At 35.9% G+C, this 27313-nt stretch overlaps 1 protein-coding gene across 1 annotated transcript in view; it reads left to right on the top strand.

The window, feature by feature from the left end:
* Positions 1 to 27313, top strand: part of LOC130217312 (leucine-rich repeat-containing G-protein coupled receptor 6) — a 188075-nt gene that overhangs the window by 146647 nt on the left and 14115 nt on the right. Inside the window, exons 7-14 of the mRNA XM_056449400.1 lie at positions 13805 to 13873; positions 14582 to 14653; positions 17875 to 17946; positions 18495 to 18563; positions 21639 to 21710; positions 22896 to 22961; positions 23200 to 23271; positions 26894 to 26965. Coding sequence (XP_056305375.1) covers positions 13805 to 13873; positions 14582 to 14653; positions 17875 to 17946; positions 18495 to 18563; positions 21639 to 21710; positions 22896 to 22961; positions 23200 to 23271; positions 26894 to 26965 — 564 coding nt within the window. The remainder of the gene's footprint in view (positions 1 to 13804; positions 13874 to 14581; positions 14654 to 17874; positions 17947 to 18494; positions 18564 to 21638; positions 21711 to 22895; positions 22962 to 23199; positions 23272 to 26893; positions 26966 to 27313) is intronic.

Raw genomic sequence — 27313 nt, 5'->3', positions numbered from 1 at the left:
AGCCAGGACTCTTCTTGCGACCTTCTTGCAGTGAGGCGACAGTGCTAAGCACTGAGCCACCATGCCACGCAATACCAAACATGGTAAATTGAAATCAAATGTTAAATAGGTCCAATAAATATATGTGAAATGCTATTAAAATTCATGAGAAATTTTGAAAGGGGCCTATGAACCCAAGCCAGCGCATATTTGTAATGTAATGTATGAAAGACTTTACATAGAGCATGCTATGAAAGTTTGGCTTTAAAGGAATAAGCATATGCTGAAGTCATGGTGGTCTCCAGGATACCGAGAGGTTCACACCTGCTTTTTAACAGCCTGCTGAAGTGCTGAAGATGACGTTTTCCTCTTTACGAGAAGGAGTTCAGCCTTGAGAATTGCACACACTGAACTGAACACTTCATTTGAGAACAATCACAGAGGAACCATTGCTGAAACTCTCCTGTGTAAATCTTGTGGTTTGATAAATATGGCTTTTGGACAGAGAGTCATTTCAAGGAGAAAATATTTATCCCACTAGATGTTCAGTGTTCAGCGTTAAAGGAGAATCAGTATTGATAGTGTAGCGGTTATTTTATTTATAATGTGTATATTTGGAACAAGAATAATTGGAAGTCATATTAAAAAACTATTTAAGGATCACATTGCAGCCCCAAAATGCTCATTAATAGTATTTTTGCATTTTTATACTTTGCTGCTATCCTGTAATCTATAACCTGTAACCTATAACAAAAATAACCTGTAGGTGTTATTTGTATTGAGATTTACAAGCTTGGACAATATTTGGCTGAGACACAACTACATATTCTAAATACTGGCCTTTAAAGTTGTTTAAGTACTTACCAATGAACATTAAGGTAGGGAAAATGGTGACCACTGGTATATCAAACAGGTTAGATTTAGCTAGCACAGGTATGATTATTTTTTACTTAAACGTATCTGTACACTGAATGATAATGGAACATTTTTACTAGTGGTGGGCCGTTATTGGCCGTTATTTTTATCCCCCAATAAGAGCCTCACGTTAACGCAGCACGTTAACGTGAGGCTCTTATTGGGGGATAAAAAAATTATATCGCCGTTAAACTATTGTCAAAGTTGGGTTGAAAGCTGGGTCTATTCTACGCAAGCTATGATGACTTTCACCTTGATATATGTATACCTGACCGAACTGCACTGATGGAGGGGAGAACGAGTCTTCGAACCTGTGTGTATTCCTGTGAAATTACCACATCAACATGACGTGCTAACATGGATGCAGTTCACTAGAGTAAATCTGATTAATGTTAGCTTCACATCTAACTATCAGGCACATGTAGAGTTTATGCATTAGAGTAAAACATATACAAATAAAATAGACCGGGTGCTTTTTAAAATGAATGACAGTGAACGAAAGTCAAACCGGTGAGCCGTCTGACAAAAAAGTGTCCTTCTGCATCAAATCAGCAGGATGCCCTTCTGGATCTTTCAATACTGACTACGTGTACATGGAAATCTGTAATCTAGTTATTTACCTTAATAGACAATAATATAATTAAGGTGTTTATGTGAAGTGCTTTATGTAAGAGTTTCCTGTAATTTTGGGTGACTTTAACTGCAGTTCAGCAGATTCACTTTCACTCATGAACATTTCATTCATGCCCCCTTGGCAAACTTGAAAAATAAGGAGTAAGGACTGGTGAGAGTGTTATGGAATTTAATAGCGCACGCCAAATGGAACGACACGTCCGCATTTCGCCATGTGAGTGTGTGTGTGTGTGTGTGTGTGCAGTCCTTTACTGATGCATGTCTGGATGTTGTCGGAAAATATGGCGAAAAGTCCTACATGACGGTAATAGTTTGATTTCGGTGTTTACTTCAATAATGCCACTAATATTTGCATACTCCACGTCTTAATTCCATTTCTGTTTAGTTCAGTTATGACTTTAGTTGGATTAAGGTAATCAAAAATGTCTGTTTCAGGCTTATGTAGGCCTACAGTCCAAATTTCATGTTTAACTGAATAAACAGCTAGTAAACACAAGTTCATCTTATTGAACATAATTTATTTTCATCACCAATTATCATAGTAGAACAGTTTCTCGAGCAGTCAAGCAGTTTGTGACACATTTTGGAAACAGGAGATGAGCCCCTGGTCTAATGCGCCACCTGGCTTGAAAAACTCATTCCCAAAGACTTACTTTTAGTCATTATTTGGGTAGCACACATATTCTGAATGCCTTCGGCAAAATTCAAATGAACCATTTTAATGTAGATTAATCTAGATTAATTCCAAGATTACAGTGAGACTAAGTTAGATAACTAATGTACTAAGCTAGATTTTCTACTAATTTTGTCATTTACATAAAAGTTATTCGAAACATTAAATCGTATGGTATTTTTATGATTTGCTCTACGTTAATGAGATTTTTCAATTTGTTGATTATTTGATGCAGCCATCAAAATATTACATAAAAAGTGTAGTTAATAACATAATCTAAATTGCATGGACAGCTTTTTTTCTAATCTAAGCTACTAATTGGACTACATTTTATTTGCTGTTAGATTTCTTTTGACGTAACTTGCTTATGATATAGATTTGATTATATTAAAACTATTCTATTCTTTGTTTATATGAACATGAAGTAGATTAAACAGATCACATTACACTGTAAAATCTTAAATGATCAATTAGTACTGACAGCATATGTTTTTAAGTCATTGTAACTTATTAAAATAAGTTAATATTGTTGTAGCTTAATTTTATAAATTGTGCAAGCGGTTTTAAGTCAGTTTAACATAATATAGGTTCAGTGAACTCTAACTTTAAGTTGATTCAGCTTAAAAATTTAAGGCAACCAAGATTTTTTTACAGTGTAGATCATTGAATGGCTTTTGTGAAGAAACTGCAGGATTATTTATTGATGAAATCATAATTCATTCAGCCATAGCAATGTAATTTATAAATTATAAATTTAGTTAAAGGGCAGCTTGGTGGCTAAATGGTTAGCACTGTCGCCTCACAGCAAGAAGGTCGCTGGTTCGAGTCCTGGCTGTGCCAGTTGGCATTTCTGTGTGGAGTTTGCCTGTTCTCCCCGAATTGGCACGGGTTTCCTTTGGGTGCTCCGGTTTCCCCCACAGTCCAAAGACATGCAATATAGGTCGACGAAATAAACTATATTGGCTGTATAGTGTATAGCGCTATACCCACTGCGCCACCACGCCACCAACCCTGATATATAAGGGACTAAATCGAAGGAAAATGAATGAATGAATAATTGAGTTAATTATAATCAAAATAAATCATTGAACACAAAAATATATAATTTATCTACTTGAATATCATGTGACTAAGATAACAATGATGATGCAAATATGTTAGGAAATTATATAACAGAAAACAATGAAATTTTAACCAGTTTACCAGTATACCAGTTGATTCATTGCATGCAATTAAGGACTACTGTACCATGGGTGGTATGCTAGAAAACTAAAAGGTTAATTAGAATGATCTGTGGTAAAACAAATATCATCAAAATGGTCAAGGCCATCATTTTAAAATGTAATATAATCCAGACAACATGGACATTTCCCATAGATACATTGCTGTAGTTTGTATGCAGGTTCTTTCTTTCTTTCTTTCTTTCTTTTGTAACACGTTTGTTTTTTAAAATTTGGCTCAAAAATGTAAAAAAAATTAATAACACAGCATCTTTTACAACAAGAGGAACACAAAAGACAAAAAAAATCATCTTTTATTGCATTTTAAATTATTTTTTTCATGTTTGACAAAACAAACCAGAGGTGAAAATAATTAAATATTAATAGAATTTCGTCAAAATGCCTCCAACTTTAATTATACTTTTTAATTAGATTGCAAATATATAAAATTATATGATATGTATACATTTTCCACCTCACCTGATTTATATCACCGCATTTCCATCTTCTTCTGTGTCTTGGCTCAGTGCATCCCAAATTGCATACTTATGCACTGTTCTACGGCATGTTTAAGTATAAGTAGTGTAAGTAGTGCGTTCACACTGAAAACTCTAAAAAGATTAAGTGCACTTTAAATTCCCAGATGATGCACTTATTCAACCGGACACTTCATGCACTTAACGGTGCTTTGCTCACGTAGTGGAAGGGGTGGGGGTTTCAGGCACTTATGTTGGATTACTTTATTTATTTTGGATTTTGAAAGCAATATTCTCCTACGAGAGTAACAATACCATCTCCCGATGGTAAATGCGGTTATACTCATGCCAGGCATAATTTGGTAGTTTGGTCATTTATTTCACTAAATTGGCAACTGACAAACGTCATCTAGGACAGTGGTTCTCAAACTGGGGGTCGCAGAATAATTTCAAGGGGTCGCGAGAGTGATTTAAAAATTGTGTAGTTTTCAGTATTACAAGTGAAAGCTAATATTTTCAGATTTTTAAAAAGATATTACTGATGAATTCATAAAGTAATTAGGACACATTCAGGCAGAATGCATCTTTGTACTTGAAACGCAGCGCTCAGGAACAGTTTAAAACTTGTCATGTCAACTTGCCGCAGTAAACAAAGCCTTCAACGCTTGCCCCGCCTTCACGGTCTTCTTATTGGCCCACTGCTCTAAGAACTCAACATGAATGGATTGGTTAAAATCAGCTGTTAATCACTCAGTCAACGCCTCCTGTCAGATGACAGGAAATACAACCGCGAAAATGTAAAGCTCTGAAGATGAGAGAATGAAAACAACAGTGACAGATTTTGTCTTAGAAACACCTAAAGCCACAAATAATGGCACATCTGATTACTGATCATGTAGTGAATGTTAATCCACCATCTACATTTTTCGAGGAGTGGATAAAAGACTTCCATTGGCTTCAAGTCCGCTATGAAAATAACTAAAGCATTCACTGTAAAGTCTGTGGGATAGAATTTTCAGGTAACTGTTTGCCGCATCTACACATTTTAAGCACGAGAGGTTCTGTTTAATCATCCATTTAATCGCCAGACGCTGTCAGCCGTACAAGTGGCAGCTATACCTGTATGTAAAATTTAACACCACGTACACCATCGCAAAAGGGCTTGCACTGACTAAGATTAAACTAATATTGCAGCTCATGAAAAGAGCGGATTAAAATGATGTATGCAAATAATAAGGTATATGTTAATAGCATCTGTGCAATATCAGACACCAGGCGTGAGAACACAGCTCAGTTATCGTAACTGAGTAACCGGTGAGCGGTTCGTCCGTGTATCTTTTGGTCACTCAAATGATGTTATAAAAATGTACTTTCTTGTGATAGCGGGATTTCATTGAGACATATTTCCTCACGCATGCATATATATATTTTTTGCTTGTTAGTTTTGATTTCAAATGCAATAAAACTGTTTATAAAACTTGTATAGTAACAGTGAGATAATTGGTGGGTGCCACTAACTTTTGGCTGGTGCGCCTACATTTTTAAAGTTAGGAGCACCAGTACTACCAAGCAAAAATTTTAATTTCGAGTGAATATAGTTAAAATATTGTGAACAGCTTAAAAAAAGTTATTTTTATTGTTTGGATATGGTTGGTTGTGGGGGGTCGCGAGTTTTTTACAATCTTCCATTGGGGGTTGCTGGTTTAAAAGTTTGAGAACCACTGATCTAGGAAACCCGCTTAGTAAAAAAAAAACATTAGTATGTATTCCATTTGGGATGACACTACATTCATATACTATGCTGTTGAGTGTTTTAGTGCATTAAGTACATAGTGCATAAGTGTATAGTGTGCCATTTGGGATGCAGCTCATGTCATTGACAGTGGTGAATTTTTCAACAGTACAGACAGTACCACTCCCCACCACACAAAATACTGATCCATTGTGATAAATTTTCGCCAACAAGTAATCCAACCTACAGTTTGTCCAGTTTTTTGTCAGAAATTCACAAAGAAAACATGAAGCACTGTAGCCTTTCAGTTCTCGTAAACCTTTGATAAAACTCTTAACTACATTCGAAAACAGCATTTTTATTCAAGCCTTACGCAGCAAACAATAAATGTCATCATTATGCCATCATTACATCATCGTCAAGGAAAGTACATAAAAGGATTATTCTAATGCACAGATTGCGCTGTTATTATATTTATATATATATATATATATATATATATATATATATATATATATATATATATATATATATATATATATATATATATATATATATATATAGGCCACTATTTTAACCATTAAATTTGTGCATAACAATTAAAAATGACACAGTAAAATAAAAGGTCTTAACCTTAATAAACCTTTATTATGTAGTCATGTTGCATATCAAATGACATTTTAATTACCACTGTAATGATGGCTAAGCAAGAAACTAATCTGGCAAGTATTCCAGCATGTAACATGACACACTGGAAGAAATCATGCCAGCTGTCTCAGTTCAGTCGTACATGTGTGTTGGTGAAGTGGTGAGCTTCCCAAAACACCGGACAGAGACATATTTCCCAGCATATTTTTTTCACCTTTTTTAATGATTCTGCTATAATCCCCATCTCTGAAGACGCATTCATAACCATCAGACATAGTGGCCACCACAGTGTTGTTTTGTTATGATGCCTGATGATTTAGCTTTCAAACAAATGTCTGCGTGGTTTGACGAATTGTAAATCAAGATAACTGACAGCTCCCGTTCTAAACAATGAGGTCTTCCCAGGAAATGAAAGGCATTTCTCTTCTCCACCATATCAAAATAATGTCTCCAAACAAGACTGATGGATTCTCTAAACAAAATCAGGATGTAGACATGGCAGAACCACGCAGCACAGCTCACCCACAGCTGTCTTCTCCCAGTCCCTCCATATGCACTTGATTTATGGGCTGCGAGAGCGAGTGGATTTTCATGCAGCGTTAGAAGAAAATCACTTACATGACTGGAAGCTGCCTGCATAATGCATAAAAAGATGTTAATTGACATTCAAATAACTTAAATTGCTCATAAACTGGTTATGCAGACCATATGAGGCTTTTTGTTATATTTGATTCATAAAGGTGCCATATAGTGCATTGGTTCAAAAAGCTAAATTGTTCTCGAATATAGGTATAATGGCTTAGGTAAGTTCCAAAAAATCTTCAGAAATCTTCAGAAGTTTTAAATGTTAATTTATTACTTCGTGTTAATACCCCTAGAAGGTCCATATTGACCATATTTAGAGCAGCTATGTATATTAATGAGATCTGATCTGACATGCAGGTCTCACAAACAGATTTGTAAAAAATATTTTGACAACCAAAGTAGATTTTTTAACTTAATAGATAGAAAGTAGTTTTTTTAACTTAATGGATAGACGTTTATTTTACCTACATGGAGAGAATAAGCTCTCTAATACCCATCGGAGTAACAATAACCTGTTTTGCTTGTGAGATATGTTGTGGATAATAGCTAAATTATAAATAAACTTGACAAAAGAGATCAATAGAGGTGTATTGCATTGTATTTGTAAGTTAATGTCAACGAAAACACAGCCAGGAATTAATAGCAGCCTCTGCAAATAACAGTAAGAGCTGAGTTACACTACACACATTTACTGTCAACATGTGTTTGTTGAAACTTACGCATCACATTTCACAATAAACACAATAACAAAATATACAATTAAACATACCTTATGCCTCTTCAGGGTGGATGAGAATAAATGTATAATCAGTAAATCCTGCATTTTGCATTCTGACGCAAGTATGAACAGATGTCCCATGCAGTCATTGCTCAGAAACACATAGTAATCAATCTGCATTTCCAGCCTGATCTCACGAGAAAACGTAAGTATATTACGTTTTGTCAGTTTAGTGGCTAATTTGTACGAATTCGTACGAGTTCATTCGTACGAAATTGAACGATTTTAAAAAGGAGGCGTGGCACCTAACCCAACCCCTAAACTTATCCGTCAATGGGGGAAAGGCAAATCGTACTAAATCATACGAATTAGATCGTACGAATTCAAACGAATTAGCCACTAAATCAAAAAGCACCTTTAAAGTGATAAAAATTCCTTTTTTTTATCCTGTCAACTGCAATTAAGCCATTTGATGGTTGATAATGATCAACCATGCTGCAAGTAAGGAAAACATGCAAATAGAAAAAAAAATCAGTTTGAGAACACACAAGCAAACACAATCTCACAACGTGCAAATACAGAAATGTGCTGCAAATAGCATAGACCACATTGGAAATCATTCATTCATTCATACATTTTCTTTTTGGCTTAGTCACTTTATTAATCTGGGGTCGCCACAACGACATGAACCACCAGCTTATCCAGCATATGTTTTGCAGCGGATGCCCTTCCAGCTGCAACCCATCACTGGGAATCACCCACACACACACACACACTCAATCACACACATACACTATGGCCAATTTAGCTAACCCAATTCACCTATACCACATGTCTTTGGGCTTGTGGGGGAAACCGGAAACCCGCACAAACACGGGGAGAACATGCAAACTTCACACAGAAATGCCAACTGACCCAGCCGAGGCTCGAACCAGCTTGCTGAGAGGTTATCGTACCCACTGCACCACCACGTCGCCCACAATGGAAATCAATTTATTATTAGGGCAATAAATATACAAACAACATGGAACTGTGTGACCAGGATTATAATAAACGAAAAACTCACCTCTCAGATCTCCACAACATAGCAACATCAGTATCATAGCAATATCAGCATTAGTTCAACCTATGGCATGAGTCCAGATGGGACATTCATTTATTTTCCTTCGGATAAGTCACTCATTTATCAGAGGTCGCCACAGTGGAATGAATTGTCAACTTAGCTAGTATAAATTTTATGCAGTGGAAGCCCTCCCAGCTGCAACCCAGTACTGGGAAACACCCATACATTATCACATTCACACACACTCATACGGTATGGTCAATTTAGTTAATTCAATTTCCCTGTACCACATGTCTTTGGACTGTGAGGGAAACCGGAGCACCTGCAGGAAACACAGGGAGAACATGGAAACTCCACACAGAAATGTCAACTGACCCATCCGGGACTGTGAGGCTACAGTGCTAACTACTGAGCCACCGTGCTGCCCACCCAATGGGATATGTAAAAAAAAAAATTAATAAATTAATTGCCACAGTCAGCTGTGTATTTTGGGATGAGGGCATGTACAGTGCTTTAGCAAAAGCTCCAAGTTAGCTCACGATGCACCTTCGCCATTTGCAGTTCATTGAAACTTTGTTTTCAAGCTGCATCTGTGCTTCATTCTCAAAATGAATAGTTTTTCTGAAGTGATGATTTAAACTATATAATATATAAAGACCAGAGATACAGTCATACTGCAGCGCAGGTATACAGTGGATACAGTCATCTTTCCATACTAATAAGCGTTGAGTTATGCCTGTTTTTTTCTCCTCTTTTTGCTTTCAGGAGTTCCATGGGAATATTTGTGCAAATTAATTCTGACCAATCGAAAAGTCATTTAGGAAATACATTTTTTGAACACACTCTGGGGGCGGCACAGTGACTCTCAGTGGTTATCACGGTTGCCTCACAGTAAGAAGATTGCTGGTTTGAGTCCTGGCTGGACCAGTTGGGATTTCTGTGTAGAGTTTGCATGTTCTCCCCATGTTTGCATGGGTTTCTTCCGGGTGCTCCGGATTCCCTCACAGTCCAAAGACATGTATTATAGGTGAACAGAATAATCTAAATTTGCCGTAATGTACAAGTGTGAATGTGAGTGTGTATGGGTGTTTCCCAGTACTAGGTTGCAGCTGGAAGGGCATCCGCTGTGTATAACATATGCTGGATAAGTTAGCAGTTCATTCTGCCGACCTCTGATAAATAAAGGGACTAAGCCGAATGAATGAACGAATGAATGAATGAATGAACACACCATATAACAATCTGCTGGTAAACCATTTATGAGAACATGTTATGCTTAGATTTTTTTACTTCAAGGATATGTTTTGTTTCTTCATACATGTTCAATTTAAAATTTTGCAGCGAAGGCCATATTCAGATTTTTTAATTTTACACACACACATACACACACACCCATGCACATATAGACATACACATGAACACCCACACACTGGAATTAAGCAAGTGCTTCGCCGGTTCTGGATGGCGGCCAGCGCAGGTCCACTCCTATTCACTAAGCTCACTTCAAATGCATTGGCTATGTGCCAGAAACGTTTTTCCCCTTAAAAAAGAGAAATATATAAACATTTGGACTGATCTGAAAGCATACACCTTACACTAAAGGTTAAGACATATAATTATGGGTATGAAGAGACACATTCAGCATTAGGTATTGTACTGGAAGCAGACAATATGAGTAAGACATGGCACTTCACGAGGAGAGACAGGGCTAAAGGCACTTTAAGATTTTGTTGGAGAAAAAAATCTGTTCAATCATAGAATTTTCCAAATAATTATTCTCTAAAAAACTCAAAAAGAATCAGAGATGAAAAGGCACACTGAATCCAACTAAAACAACATGCAAACTACGGCCTAAACACATTGTTCTTGCACTTGCGTGTAAGGCCACTCGCCCTTAGCAACCACTTTTGTTTTGGTTCAAGTGCAGTTTTTGGACGCAGGTTTCCAAGAAGGATAATCAAATGCATACAACAAAAATTATGTATGCAGAGGAGAGGTCACGTCATGTCATATTAGCTTAGAGCAGCTGTCTTGGTCTCCGAGGACGACCAACACAGAAAACCCGCAAGGTCATGGGGAAGGATTTTGACTGATTGAAACCACAGTTCTTAAGTGTTTGCTTATGTTACAGACACGTACAATGAAAGATCAAATAAAAACGTCAAAACAGTTGGGCTAATATGTGACGAAATAGATAATCGTTGTTCGAAAGGTGGTCTTTTGCAAGACACAACTTATAATGGAGACATAGCTATGCTTATAAACTTTTTTTGAGCATATAAAAGTTAAAAGCCATTCCAAAGGGAGTCCCATACTGTATATACATTTTAAATATGAAAATAAATGCAAATTGCATATTCACTATACAAGTTCATGTTTATGTTTCACAGATAAATCATTTAATCATTAATAATCAAATAATCATAACTTTTAATGTGATATGATCTTTTAAATGATGTGCACGCGTTCGGTTTCACTTTCACTGCAGAGTGTGCTCATGTCATGGTTGCTGTCACTTTAAGAAATCCGAACATACATGCAAACCATATTTCCCACACGGCTCTCAAACGACTGCTCTGTAAAACAAACTGAACTTTATTAACAACTTTATAATCTGTTATTCACAGGCTATGCATGTTCTGTTTTTTAAATTAGACTTTATTGGCAGGCACGCGTGTGTTCCTCGGTATTAAACAAACAGTGCATCAGCTCACGTGTGACGGAAGACACTCAAATGTAGTTGCTCTACATTTTTGGGTGAATTATACCTTAAAAGTACAGTATTTGACACTTTTAACACCATTTGTAGGTGTCCAGCAATGTATGTAAAACAATGTGAAGACTTGTTTGACTGCCTTTACACTTCTCTCCTGACCTTGAAAATATCATTGGCTAAATCGTAAAAAAGCAGAATTAAGATCTTGTGTAGGGTCGAATCGAAATTGTGACCTTTTTTTTGCAATCAATTGTGCAGCCCCACTGTACAGTTTGTAATGTTTATTTGACAGGATTATTTCTAATAACCTAGTAACCCTTTAAGCCTTTAACTGAGCCTAGTCAACCTGCCAACATTTGTCTCTGAAAATTTGGGAGAATGGGGGGAACACAGTAACTGTACTATGCACCGGGTTTTGGGCAGCCGCTCTGATTGGATACTATACCACAGCCAGCAATCCGGGGGTGTTATAGACAGAAATATGATGTACTGTCCTCATGACAAAGACAAAATAAAAAATGTATTACATAAATAAATTACATATATATTTCAGAACTCCCTCAAACTCATTGGTTGAAGTCCTGAGTTTTGCTCCAGAAACATACGCTTCACAATATCCTTAATTTACATATACATATAATATAGTATATATATATATATATATATATATATATATATATATATATATATATATATATTTGTGTTGGGCTGTTATCGGCGTTAACATGCTGCGTTGACGCGAGACTCATATCAATCGATTAATAAAAACGCTGTTTATCTATTGTCAAAGTTGGGTTGGGAGCTGGGTCTATTCTACACAAGCTATGATGACTTTCACCTTGAAATTTTAGGGTGGATGTATACCTGGCCGAATTGCACTGTAGGGGGGCGAGAACGAGTTGTCGAACCTTTGTGTGTTCCTACTGTGAAATTACCACATCAAACGTGACGTGTTAACATGGATGCAGTTCATTAGAGTGAATCTGATCAATGTTACCTTCACATCTAACTATCAGGCACCTGTAGAGTTTATGCATTTGAGTAAAACATAAACAAATAAAATTGGCTTGGTGCTTTTTAAAATAAATGATGGTGAATGAAAAATGGTCTGACAAAAAAGAGTGTCCTTCTGAATCAAATCAGCAGGATGCCCTATTGGATCTTTCACTTACTTCGAAGACACTACTGACTACACTTACATGGACATCTGCAATCTAGTTATTTGCCTTAATAGACAATAATGTAATTAAGGTGTTTATGTGAAGTGCTTTCATGTAAGCGTTTCCTGTAACTTTAGCTGCAGTTTGGCAGTTTCGCATTCACTCATGAACATTTCATTTATGCCCCCGTGAAAACTGGGGTATTAGACGCAAATAGGGATTAAGGACTGGTGAGAGTGTTATGGAATTTAATAACGCATGCTGAATGGAAAGAAAAAACTTCCACATTTCGCGATGTGCATGTATGTGTGTGTGTGCGGTCCTTTACTGACAGCCACGTGTGTGGATCTTGTCGGAAAATATGGCAAAAGGTTCTACATGACGGTAATAATTTGATTGCGGTGTTTACTTCAATAATGCCACTAATATTTGCATACTCCACATCTTAATTCCATTTCTGTTTAGTTTAGTTATGACTTTAGTTGGATTAAGGTAATCGAAAATTGCTGTTTCGAGCTTATGTAGGCCAACAGTTCAAAATTCATGTTTAACTGAATAAACAGTTATTAAACACAAGTACATCTTATTGAACATAATTTATTTTCATCACCATTTATCATAGAACAGTTTCTCAAGCAGTTTGTGGTGCATTTTGGAAACAGGAGATGAGCCCCTAGTCTAATGCGCCACCTGGCTTGAGAAACCCGTTCTCAAAGACTTGCGTGTAGCACACATATTCTGAATGCCTTCGGCAAAATTCAAATGAGCCATTTTAATGTAGATTAATCTAGATTAATTCCAAGATTACAGTGAGATTAAGCTTGATTAAAAAAATTATCAATGCCCACCTATTTTATATATATATATATATATATATATATATATATATATATATATATATATATATATATATATATATATATATATATATATATATATATATACATATATATTATGAGAGACACAAGGTGTAAAAACTACATCTTATTTTAATATGGGGTTTGGAAAAACAGCTAATTTGCATTTAAAATGTGAGTTTCTTTCATCCAAAGAAGGTATATTTACAGTATGATATAATAAATTATCTTTTTTTTTTCACTGAAAATTCACAGACACATTCTGACATCAACTGAGACGTATATTACATCTCGTAAAAAAAGAAAATAATAATATGACTGCTTTAAATCATAAACAATATGCAAATCATTTATACATTTATAACTTCTCTTAACATGTGTTGTGTGTCTTTAGCACTAACACTTGAACACTTGGTCTTCCTTCTCTAGGGAACTGAACTTTAATGACCTTCAAGAGTTCCCCATGGCAATTCGCACACTGGCCAAGCTTCAGGAACTGTAAGTAACCGAGACTAACACAGCCAGCATACATGTGTCAGTGTGCTTCCTTTAAAGTGGACCGCTTGGCCTGGCCTCATGCTCCTTGTAAATCCTGCTTAGTCCTGAGAATGTGGTTCTCAAGCACAAGTCTCCAGCAAAAAAGCAGATGCTTAGAGATGAATGCTTAAGTCCTTCCTTCTCAAGTATCGTAAAGTGTTTTTCGCCTGCGGGACGGCCTCCTGACAGGTGTTTCTGTAAGATACAAAGAGTGTTTACATGGGCAGCTCTGAATGGAAGCAACCAAATGGCTCACACATGTGCTTACGGGAGAGCTTTCCTTAAGATAAAATACAACTGTCCAATGTGATGAATTTTTTTTTGGCACCCCCCCAAAAAAAAAACTTTTAAACTTGTTTATTTAACATGCGTAAATTATTTTAGACTGTTTAGAATTTCCGGATTAGAATTTGCTGTGCCATAAATTAACTTTAGTGTGTTATATTTTTAGTGACAGCAGATGATGATGAATTATAAGCTGTTGCGGTGCTTAAATGTGTGGCCTCTCTGAAAAGCATGTCAGCTCTGCGATTTATAGCCTATACAAAAGAGATGCAGTTAGCAAAAGCGCATGAGGAAGCTGGTCTTGATTGCGGGATTCCTCATCATATGGTGGATTGTGTTCAAATATGTTAGTCATTTTCTCTATATTCTTTGTGAATCCTACAGGGGATTCCACAACAATAACATTAAGGCCATTCCTGAGAGAGCGTTTGTGGGGAATCCACTTCTGCAGACCATGTGAGTATCTTGCCTCAGCCACGACAGTGAAGACTTTCTCTGTTGACTCAATGTCCCTCACTGTGTGATAGACAGACAAATAGTAAATGCCTGTTTACCTCAGCCAAAGGAGTAAATGTGTCACAAATGGGTGATTTTATAAAACAGATGCTATCTGTGTCTCATTTTAACATGGGAAATGTACACTAATCAGGCAATTCATTAGGTAAACCTTACTACAACTGAGTTGGACCGCCTTTTGCCTTCATAATTGCCTTAATCCTTCGTGGCATAGATTTAACAAGAGACTGTAAATATTCCTCAGAGATTTTGGTCCATATTGACATGAAAGCATCAAGCAGTTGCTGTGGATTTGTCAGCTGCACATCCATGATGCGAATTTCCCATTCCACCACATCCCAAAGGTGCTACAATGGATTAATGTCTGGTGACTGTAGAGGCCATTTAGGTGCAGTAAACTCATTGTTATGTTCAAGAAACCGGGCTGCGATGATTCGTGCTTTATGACATGGCATGGTATCCTGCTGAAAGTAGCCGTCAGAATATGGGTACACTGCAGTTATAAAGGAATGGACATGGTCAGCAACAATACTAGGCTGTGTTGTTGACACGATGCTCAATTCCCACAATGCTGGTATTCCTTCGGCCCAGACAAAATGAATAAGAGCTTGAAGTGGCCCACCGGTACAATGGCAAAGTAGGGCCAAAGATTCAAATTCATATATGGGCCATTTAAGGCAAAGATTTGACACTTATGGCAAAATGTAATCTGAAGGTAAACCTAATGTGGTCCATTTGAAAAATTATCAATTTGGCCCAAATGATGGAGGACAAATGTGGACAACAGTTGGCAAAAATGTGGTTTATAAGTAATCTGGGTCTAAACTTAAAGTGGCTTACACGTGTAAGTGCAAATGTGGTCTAGTTATTTTAAAACATATGTGGGCCACATTTGGCAAATATTCGGCACAGTAAACTCTGGCTAATGCAGCCATTAGCCTATAGTGGCTCAGTTATCCTAAAACAAATGTGAGCCACTTTTAGCAAATATTTGGCACAGTTAGCTCTGGCTAATGTGGATGTGAGCCTAAAGCGGCACAGAGAAGATGTGGCAAACGTGGCCCAGTTATCTTAAAACATATGTGGACCACATTGACTAAAGTCACCATCGTGGAGAAAAGTGTTTGCTTTAGTTGGGCTCATAGACCTGAGCCCTGAATGTAAATTTTCTTTTGGGCTGCTGTAACTTTTAAGAACTTAGCTTGAAAAGATTATTCATTACAGCAAACAAAGTAAAAAAAACAAACAATACAATTAAGTAAGGCACAACCACTGATGAAATAAAATGATTCACTGATTTTAACCAATGTTTAATCCAATATTATAATAACGAAATAACGTGCTTGCACATGCCACAGAATTATAAAGGTTTATAAGCTAAAAAAATGTTATGGTTCAACGTCTGCTCACAGAGACATCAATAATCAGTATATGAACCTCAACAATGGTGACAATTAACAAAATGAACAAAACTCACAAACATCACAAACAGGATGCTAAAAGTGACAAAATCACCATCGTCAACAAAAACAGCAGAATCAAAAGCAAATAATGAAAACTGTAAAGCAATAAAAGCAAACTGTGGCCCAGAATAGGGTCACTTCTGGTTCATTTGGTTAAATTGTGGCTGATATGTGGTATTGCTTTGGCTTAATTGTGGCCCAGATCTGACAAACAGGAGCGGACCGCCCAAGTGCCATCATTCCATGTGGTATGTGGGCCGGATGTAAGTGTCTGGTGTGGGCCGGATCTGGGCCATAATAAAAGCAAACTGTGGCCCAGAATATGATCAGTTCTGTTTCATTTGGTTGAATTCTGGCTGCCATGCGGTATGGCTATGGCTTAATTGTGGCCCATATCTGGCAAACAGGAGTGGACCGCCCAATTGCCATCATTCCATGTAGTATGTGGGCTGGATTTAAGTGTCTGGTGTGGGCCGAATTTGAGCCACGTGAATTTTGCTAGCTGGGATGTTGATGATGCCAAATTCTGACCTTACCATCCAAATGTCGCAGCAGAAATTGAGACTCATTAGACCAGGCAACATTTTTCCAATCTTTTACTGTCCAATTTTGTGAGCTTGTGCGAATTGTAGCCTTATTTTCCAATTCTTAGCTGACAGAAGTGGCACCCGGTGTGGTTTTCTGCTGCTGTAGCCCGTCCACCTCAAGGTTGGACGTGTTGTGCATTCAGACATGCTCTTTTGCATACCTCGGTTGTAACAAGTAGTTATTTGAGTTACTGTTGCCTTTCTATCAGCTCGAACCAGTCTGGCCATTCTCCTCTGACCTCTGGCATCAACAAGTCATTAGTGCCCACAGAACTGCCACTCACTGGATATTTTCTCTTTTTCGGACCATTCTCTGTAAACCCTACAGATGGTTGTGCATGAAAATTCCAGTAGATCAGCAGTTTCTGAAATACTCAGACAGGCCCATCTGGCACCAACAACCATGCCACGTTCACTTAAATAACATAAATCACATTTCTTCCCCATTCTGAGGCTCGCTTTGAACTGCAGCAGATTGTCTTGACCATGTACATGCCTAAATGCATTGAGCTGCTACCAAGTAATTTGCTGATTAGAAATTTGCATTAACAAGCAGTTAGACAGGTGTACCTAATAAAGTGGCCTGTGAGTGTAAATGGTTTCTACAAAAAAAATAAAGATTAAAAGGTTTTCATTGAAGGAAAGAAATGTTATGAGAGTAACAGGGTTGGCATGAAACACAAGTTGATACAGTCAGATTCAGATTTTACATGACAATGTGTGCAATTTAAAGGTTCAAAAAAATATTTGATAATGGTTTTAAAAAGTGTGATCCCTGTTAGCATCAACTACTATTATTAAACTACTAATATTATTATAACATTATTAAAAAATATTATTCGATAAATGGATGTAATTATAATACCCCACTTTATCCCTTTTCACATTACTGAATTATTTAATTGATGGGACTTAGTTATTTTTTGCCACAACAATTGGACTCAGAATATGTTATGTTAAATGAAAATTCAGCAGGATATGGCACTGTCTACTTCATTGCTTATGAATGCACATAAATTTATTATTTGTTTGCTTAGAAAGCAGTAGGCATTGATTCAGTATAAAACATCAAATTTATTTACAATGTCTTGTCTTTTTCCTCTCTCCTTAGTCATTTCTATGAGAATCCCATTCAGTTTGTTGGCAGATCAGCATTTCAGTTCTTGCCAAAGCTGCACACACTGTAAGTACATGTCTAAGTGTGAAATGATAACATACACATGATTAAACACAACAGCTTGGCTTCCGATAAGGCATCTCTAAATTACCAGTTGGCAAATGTGTATAATTTCCATTTCATCATCGCTTTCATTATGATGAATACTGTAATCTCGCTCACCTCTTGCCATCGCCGCTCTCATAAGAAAACATTAAACTAGTAATTTGTCTCAGAAAAACAGCAAGTTTTAATTATAAGCTCATAAACGCCAAGATATGACATTTAGCTTTTCATAAAACCAGCACAAAGTCATTTATTTCTCTCTAGCTACTCAGATAAAGCGTAAGAACGCCGTTCATTATTTTAATGCAGAATCTACCATCTCCCTTTGTTGATTTTGGGTAGCGCTGAAATCGTATAATCAAAATGCTGGAATGAAGAGGAATAATATTCACTCTAGATGACAGAGCGCTAAGTGTGCGCTGTAACACTAGACATCCCTGTGGTTTTGCTGAACGACATCTTCATTAGCAGAGCGATCCTCACTAATGAGTTATCTAATCTCATTTTAGCTCTTTGAACGGGGCCACTGAGATCCGAGAGTTTCCAGATCTGAAAGGAACCACCAGTCTGCAAGTTCTGTGAGTCTGAGATCAAATGTCCCCATTTCACGCAGGATCGGTTTCACTTAAGAGACTTCCAGAAGTTCTTCCCACCGCCGAGGACAATGGAATAACCGTTGACAAAATAGAGATGCTTTTACTGATCTCTCAGCATGTCGGAGACTTAAAAATAAAGCTTGGTCTGAAGCAAGCTCTTATTTGTTCATGGTTACAGATAAACAAAAGAGCATGAATATAGTTTTATTTTGTCTGTACTGAGTATAGTTTTATCATCTGTACTTATGACATTTTAAATATAAAAAATTTAAATAAAAATAACATTTAGAGCAAAATAGTCATTTATTTTCATGTTAAGACAACACAATGTTAATGTTTTAAGATAATAAGAATTAGGAAATCAGTATTTGGTGGAGGAATTGGGGGCAGGTTCTAAATATTTAGGTATTATTTAACATTTAGTTATGAGACCCTGTTTTTTTCCCATACAGTAGCTAGTAGTTGTACATATAATGGATTTCTTTTCTTAAACATTATGTCTTTGAAAAGTAATTTCAACTTATATTAAACTAACTAAATATTCATACAAATTTAGAAATTGTTAAGGGAAAAAATATTTTTTTATTATTATTTAAAATAATAGAATAATTTTGTATGATGAAATTTTTTCCTTAGCTGTACAAATAATGGATTTAATACATTTTAAAAGATCCAGTAATATTAACAAAAATGATAAATGCAGTGGCTCAGTGGCTAGCACTATCACCTTACAGCAAGAAAGTGGCTGGTTTGAGTCCCGGCTGGCCTAGGAAACATTTCTGTGTGGAGTTTGCGTGTTCTCCCCGTGTTCAAGAGGGTTTTCCCCACAGTTCAAAGACATGCGGTATAGGTGAATTGAGTAAACTAAATTGTCCATAGTTCCATTGGTGGGTTGAAAGAAGGGCATCAGCCACATATAACATTTGCCAGAGTAATTGGTAGTTCGTTTTGCTGTGGCAACCTCTGATAAATCAGGGACTCCGCTAAAGGATAGTAAGTGAATTATGATAAACAATTAAAAATGTTTTTTGACACTAAAACATGGTTATTGTCTTATTTAAGTTGAATCTAATTAAATTCCCAAGTCATTTAAACTTAAAAACTAATCTAACTTAAAACCTTAAATTGAATCTTGTATACTTAAAACAACTGTTAAAATATGTTTAAGTTAAATTAACATAAAATGTGTTAACATGAGTGTGTGTGAATGCAAGAGTGTATGGTGTTTCCCAATGTTGGGTTGCGGCTGGAAGGGCATCCGCTGGACAAGTTGGCGGTTCATTCCATAGTGGCGACCCCTAATTAATAAAGGGACTAAGCTGAAAAGAAAATGAATGAATGAACGAATATATATATATATATATATATATATATATATATATATATATATATATATATATATATATATATATATATATATATATATATATATATATGGAGCTTAAAATATGCTGAATCAATCTGCATCTGAATTATGTTCATTGGAATTATTAACAATTCTAATTTAATAAAACTGAATATTATATGGCATTAAAATATTTTGGAATTTGAATTTATTAACTTGAGTATCGGACATCTGAAATTTAAGACAACAGATTTTTATAGACGTATTTTCAAACTTTAGATTTTTTTTTCTGAATTCTTAGACTACAGCTATCCTGTTTGTGAACAATAACATGTAATTGAATTAAAATAAATGAATTCGGAATTCGGAATTCACTGAAGCATAATTTATTACACAAACTACTGACCCCAATAGTCAGTTTGCAGAAGAATTATGTCCTTCTGAGCCTCACATGCACCAGTAAAGTCACGCAGATTGGCCAAAATGCTTGGTTTGACTGTTCGGTATTCATCTACTCTTCCCTGTTGGTCACCCCTGACCAACTTTCTGCACTGAATCTGAATTTCATTCATTCTTTTCGGCTTAGTCCCTTTATTAATCTGGGGTCGCCACAGTGGAATGAACCGCCAACTTATCCAGCACATGATTTACACAGCGGATGCCCTTCCAGCCGCAACCCATCTCTGGGAAACATCCATACACACTCACTCACACTCATAGAACACAGACAATTTAGCCTTCCCAATTCACCTGTACCGCATGTCTTTGGGGGAAACCAGAGCACCCGGAGGAAACCCACACAAACGCAGGGAGAACATGCAAACTTCACACAGAAACACCAACTGACCAACTCAAACCAGCGACCTTCTTGCTGTGAGTACTGCGCCACTGCGTCACCAATCTGAATTTCACAATTTGAATTTCTGATTTTGAATTTTAGAATATTGAATTTAATGAATTAATAAATGTAATAAATTTCTCTGTATTGAAAACTTTAAACTGTATTTTTACAAACTGGATATCTGTAGTCTATGAAAAACAAAACAAAGTTTGAAATTACGTCTATAAAAATCTGACTTCAGTTGAAATCAGTTGTTTGAAATTTCAGATGTTCAGTATTTGAGTTAAGAAATTCAAATGAATGAATTCAAATTCAAAACAATTTTTAATTGCATGAAATATTAAGTTAGATTTCAATCGTACAATCGTTAGGTACAATCGTTATAATTCAAATGGTAACACTTTATTTTGATGGTCCATTTGAGTATTAGTATACTGTCTGCTTAATATCTGTTGATACTGCTCCTTCAACAGACATTTAACTGACTATAAGAAACTTTGTAAGTACATGTCAACTTACACTAACCCTAACCTAACAGTCTACTTATAATCTAAAGAGAATTAGTTGGCATGTAGATGCAATGTAACTTAAATTCAACAAACAGACCATCAAAATAAAGTGTGACCATTCAAATGTACATAATTCAGATTGATTTGGCATATTTTAAACTTAAAAAAAAAAAATTCTATATATATATATATATATATATATATATATATATATATATATATATATATATATATATATATATATATATATATATATATATATTCTGCTGTTTGACACACACACACACACACACACACACACAGAGACACACACAGACACACAAACGTTGAGTGTAAACTGTGCTCTTTGATTTTTTTCTCAGTACACTGACCCGCGCTGGACTGACCGGCCTGCCATATGATCTCTGCCACCTGCTGCCAAAATTAAAAGTGCTGTGAGTTTCCCAACACAAATACGCACCTGCAACACACAAATACATTGGAAAGCTCATCTCTGAAAGATTCCTCAAGATCCAAGCTAGAGGAGTGAGTTCAGATTCACCCTCTGGGATTTGATCAACAAAACTCCAGGAGTTCCTGAAAGCCTCTTTTTTTACGTGAACTTGAAAACATCAGACACAGTATTGCACAAACTTGCAATATTTATTGTTTATTTTTGAGCATGTGCACCAAGCTAGTGTAAGTAATTTGAAAGTTTAGAATGCATTTGATTAATTTTCTGACATCAAGCAAGTGTATAATTTTTTGTAGCCATCATGACTCTGATTAGGATTTTTATGAGCAACTATTTTCAGGTGGATGAGCTGAGTTTGAGAAATGTTCTATTAGTTTCTATTTCAGAGGTCACCATAGTGGAATGAACCGCCAACTATTCAGGCATATGTTTTATGCAATGGATGCTTTTCCAGCCGCAACTCTGAACTGTGAAACACCCATACACACTCATTCATACTCACACTCATACACTATGGCTAATTTAGTTTATTCAGTTCACCTATACCGCAGGTGTAGGACTGTGGGGGAAACCGCAGCACCCGGAGGAAACCCACACGAACATGGGGAGAACATGCAAACTCCACACAGAAATGCCAACTGTTCCAGCTGGGAATAAATACCAGCAACCTTCTTTGCTGTCAGGTGGCAGTGCTAACCACTAAGCAATTAAAGGTGTATAATTTACAGATATTGGAGCACTTATTATAATATTACAAATAATATCAACAAACATATGCGGATATGTTTCACAAAGCCAGGCCAGAATCAGTTTAAGGTAGCAAGGTCATGCTAATTTGAGATAAAGCTACAAAACAATGCCATCACTGACAAGTTAGTTATTGATATAACGAGTTTTTTTCCAGTATATATATATATTGATATATACTGTTATATAGTATAACTAAATAATTGTAATTAACAGTAAATTAGACAATAAAATATGTGTACTAAATTATATTTAGCCAAAAATGAGAAATCATCGCAGTACCAACAGTAAATGTCATTTAGTGTAAGAAACCAATGCTCTACTCTTGTATGTGATTTGATCTTGATGTTTTATTGACCGTACTGGGCAGATATGGGAATCTTCCAGATGTTTCTAATCTCTGTTTGTTGGATTTCAGGGAATTGTCTCACAATGTCATCGAAGAGCTGCCAAGTTTTTACCACTGCACTTCTCTTCAAGAGATGTGAGTTCAGGCGTCTCTCTGTAGTGTAACACAGTAACACGGCTCATATACTGCATCTAAGATAACTGAATGGGCCCTAAAAAACCACACTGAACTTGACAAATGACAGTCATTACTGCATTAATCAATCAGTGTCCATATTTGGGAAGCTTTTACGTGGTTTCTTGGTTAATGTCTACCATAGTATGTGAATGTGTGTGTGATGCTGTAACACCAGCTTTTTGTTTTGACTCGACAGAGGCCTGCAGCACAATCTGATCAAACAGATTGAGATGAACACATTCCAGCAGCTCAGCTCTCTGCGCTCTCTGTGAGTCCTACACACTCACACACACACACACACACACACACGCACGCACGCACACACACACACACACACACACACAAACACACACACACACACACACACACACACACACACACACACACACACACACACACACACACACACACACACAACAGTGCTGCTGAACACCATAATGTCTATTAAGTCATTAACAGAACAACTGGACAAAGTTTATAAACAGTGTCATCATATACTGGGATTTTACATTTGATTTATTTTTTAAAAATAAATACCTGCATGTAGTTAAAACTGTAATTTGTTCCTCAAAATACATTTATAGTTTTAGGTAACACTTTATTTTGATGGTCCATTTGAGTATTAGTAGACTGTCTGCTTAATATCTGTTGATATGCTCCTTCAACAGACATTTAACTGAATATAAGAAACTTTGCTAGTACATGTCAACTTACACTAACCCTAACCCCAACCTAACAGTCTGCTGATAATCTAATGAGAATTAGTTGCAATGTAAGTTAAATTCAACAAAAGGATCATCAAAATAATGTGTGACCTAATTATATACATACCCAACATACCCATTGATCAATCGTTAAACTACCCATATCATTAACCTGTATCAAATTTAAGCCAACATTTAAACCAACCATCCATACAACTTTAACAACTTAACAATTAATGACTTAACCTGTCTTAGATTTTAACTATAATCCAGTTCGTCCATACTGTACAAAGTAAACTGTCTCAAATCTTAGCTAACATTTAAACCATCCCGTCCATACAATATTACCCTGTCTCAAATCTTAGCTAATATTTAAACCAACTCGTCCTTACAATGTGACGGTTTCAAATATTAGCATTTAAACTGACCCATCCATACATCTTGTCTCAAATTTAAACCAAGATTTAAAGATGTTGTATGTAAATTTTTGACTCATCTAAAGCTAAATATTTAAGAAACATGCTGTGAACATTATTGTTTATTTGAAAAACAATGCTAAAGCCAGATACTCTGCTTTGAATATGTGGGTTACATGCCAGAACGTCTCTTCATTTTGGTCATTTAACCCGCCTAATGCCAGATTAGCCAATTATATTTCAGCACCCGGGGTTGCTTTGGTGAAAAACAGCATATTTCATTCCTTCAGTCAGGAAGGCTCTCAAAGTATGTGTCCATGACTGAAATGCGACCTCCGGTGGACAGTAGCAGCCTCCAAAATAAGACGTAGATTCGGTTCCACATGAGTTGGTTATTAATTAGTAAATAATTTAAATATTATGAAGGTAAACATTAGGTGAGCAGGTTACATTGTAACCCTGTGTCCAAAATACACACTACGTGACGAGATTTGCAGTGATAAGCAATTGGGCTGTTTGCACCAAATGAAACACAACAGAAATTTAAATACAAACATTCAGAAGCACATAAAAGAATAAAATGATAAGGTTTATAATCTAATTAATACATATTTAACATTATTATATGTACGTGCTCTGAATCACTGATATGTGTTGGCTTGCACTGAGTCACAGCTCTAAAGTTCCATTTCAAAAGGTTTACTTTATTTTCAAAATCTGAGGTAAACTATCTCCCTCTGCTTTCAGTACACTGTTAAAAATTGTCCCGTTAAAAAACAGTAAGTTACTGGCAGCACGGTTGCCAGCAAGTTACTGTTATTTTACAGTATGTTGCTGTAAAAATACATGGACTATACTGATATACACAATACTCAAGTAAACTCACTTTCTTCACTGAAAGCAACTGCCTCAAATTGGCTAACTGCTGTATGAGTATATGAAGTAATGTACTATAGATGCTTAGACGCATACTTATAATGTTAACTTGTTTTAGTTCATTAGAAAAGTTCTATTTAATCCAAATGTCTTAATTTTCATAGCAGCCCACAAACATGTATAGCTGGAATTACCAGAGAGATTTCTTACTGCATCAGCAACTTAACAGCCGCTTTCTTTAAATTAAGAAACATGCAGAATAACATCAGCAGTTCATGTTTGACTCAAACACTGGCTCTACTCTCCCTCACAACGGTGACACACAGAAGAAATTTGTTTTAGGTTTTACAGTAACATACAGGTTTTTTTGTGATTTTACGGTAAACTATTGGCAGCTGTGAGTGCCAGCAATCTGCTGTTTTTTTTACAGTCTACCTCCGGAGTCTACCTCCGGAGTTTAAATTAACATTATATTACTGTTAAAATACATTTTTACACCGTGTTTTTACCTCTTACATCTTTAACCCTTTAAACCCCAGAGAAAAACCTCAGTTTTAATTGAACACTTAATTGTTCACACTACTGAGTGTTCAAGAAACATGGAGCAAAGCTGAAGTAAATTAATTAAATAAATGACTAATTAAATGATAATTGATGATTAGTGGTGAACGAAGTACTGAAGGGAAAAAACAAGAACAGAACATACAAAAAAACTACAACTTCAGTCGCAGCTTTGTAATGAAATAACCTGAAGTACAACAAATGATTAAATTATTAAAATTATCAGCGGATGATTAAACAACTTCACAAACATCATCACCAGCTACACTTGTTACTAAAACATGTATTTTGTATAACATCTTCTAAAGTTCTTCTGTAGATAAAGTTTTACATTTTATGTCACCATCATGGAGAATAGAGTTTGCTTTAGTTGGGCTCTTAGCCCTGACATATTTGTCTTTTTCCTGCTCTCAGTTATGCAAACGTGTCAATAAATGTGTAAAACACCTACATATTATTTTAACGTGATCCAGTGATTTTTAGTCTGTTTCTTTTCTTCATCTGAACACATTTAACTCTGTCATAACTGCAGTATTTGCACTCCTCCTTAAAATGTATAGCAGGTGTGACCGTGTGGGCTGCTTTTCGCTGTACTTCGTGACATAAAAAAATACTGAATGTTGTTCTGTGTCCATGATGGAACTTGTAGGCATTTGATAGACTTGCTCCTCACGCCTCATTTTTGGCGTCTGATACGGTAAGCGGGCTGTGTGCACGCGAGCGATACACTTATTTAAATGTGTCTTATGATAATACTATGTAAACACATATATACATACAGTTTTAAAACTTTTACAACAACCGTAAAGCAAAACAGATGTATTTCCCACGATCCGAAAGGCACGTAGGTCTATGAGTATTTGCGTATTTATTTGTTTATAATATATAGCGTGGATTATAATATAATAAACAGAGAGATTAACTCTGTCATGGACATTATTTCTAAAAAATAAGATGATAAGATGAAAGCAAAAATGTTACCCAGAATGCACTGTGTTTAACAGAATATTACAGCTTTAGTGAAAAAAACATTATTTTACTGTAGGATCTGACCGTTTTTTGGCAGAATTTTTTTACAATGTACTATGGCAATGCATGTCTTGTGAAATGACATTCAAACTCACATTATTAGCATTTAACACTGAATAAAGCACATGAGGTGTACCTGCGATCATTGTTTTCTGTTGTTCACCTGCAAGAAACAGGAGCCTTTTCTAAAATATGAATTTCAGGTGTTGGTATGTTTTCCATGTTTGATATGGAAAACATTCCTTCTCCAAAAAGTGACTTCTTATTTTTAACCCATAAACAAGTAAATTCTATCTGATTACAGGGACCTAAGCTGGAACACAATCAACTCCATCCACCCTGATGCCTTTTTCTCTCTTCAGTCTCTCATTAAACTGTGAGTATTTTGTATATTCCAAATCAGTGCCAATGCATATAATTTATTCCAGAATTGTGGGTACATTTTAAGCATTTTCCATTATTTTATTAAACATTTAAAACTGCTAAAAGAGTTGATAATAACTGACTTGACATGTTGTCTCTGATTGATTTCAAGATAGAAGGAATGTTTTCTTTAGCTCAAGATGTTAATCCCGAACCAGAATCTACAAAACATGTCTAAAACAGAATTTTATGAGAAATTCACAGAAATGTCACAATAACATACAGTAGATGACATATAATTAATGTATTGTTGGTGTATCCTACGAATGTTGTAGAAATGAATGAGAAAAAAACAAATGAC

The sequence above is a fragment of the Danio aesculapii genome, chromosome 23 (genome assembly GCF_903798145.1).
Source record: "Danio aesculapii chromosome 23, fDanAes4.1, whole genome shotgun sequence".
NCBI classification, from domain to species: Eukaryota; Metazoa; Chordata; class Actinopteri; order Cypriniformes; family Danionidae; genus Danio; species Danio aesculapii.
Note: the sequence above shows the minus strand (reverse complement) of the source record. Positions and strands in the feature narration are given on the sequence as shown.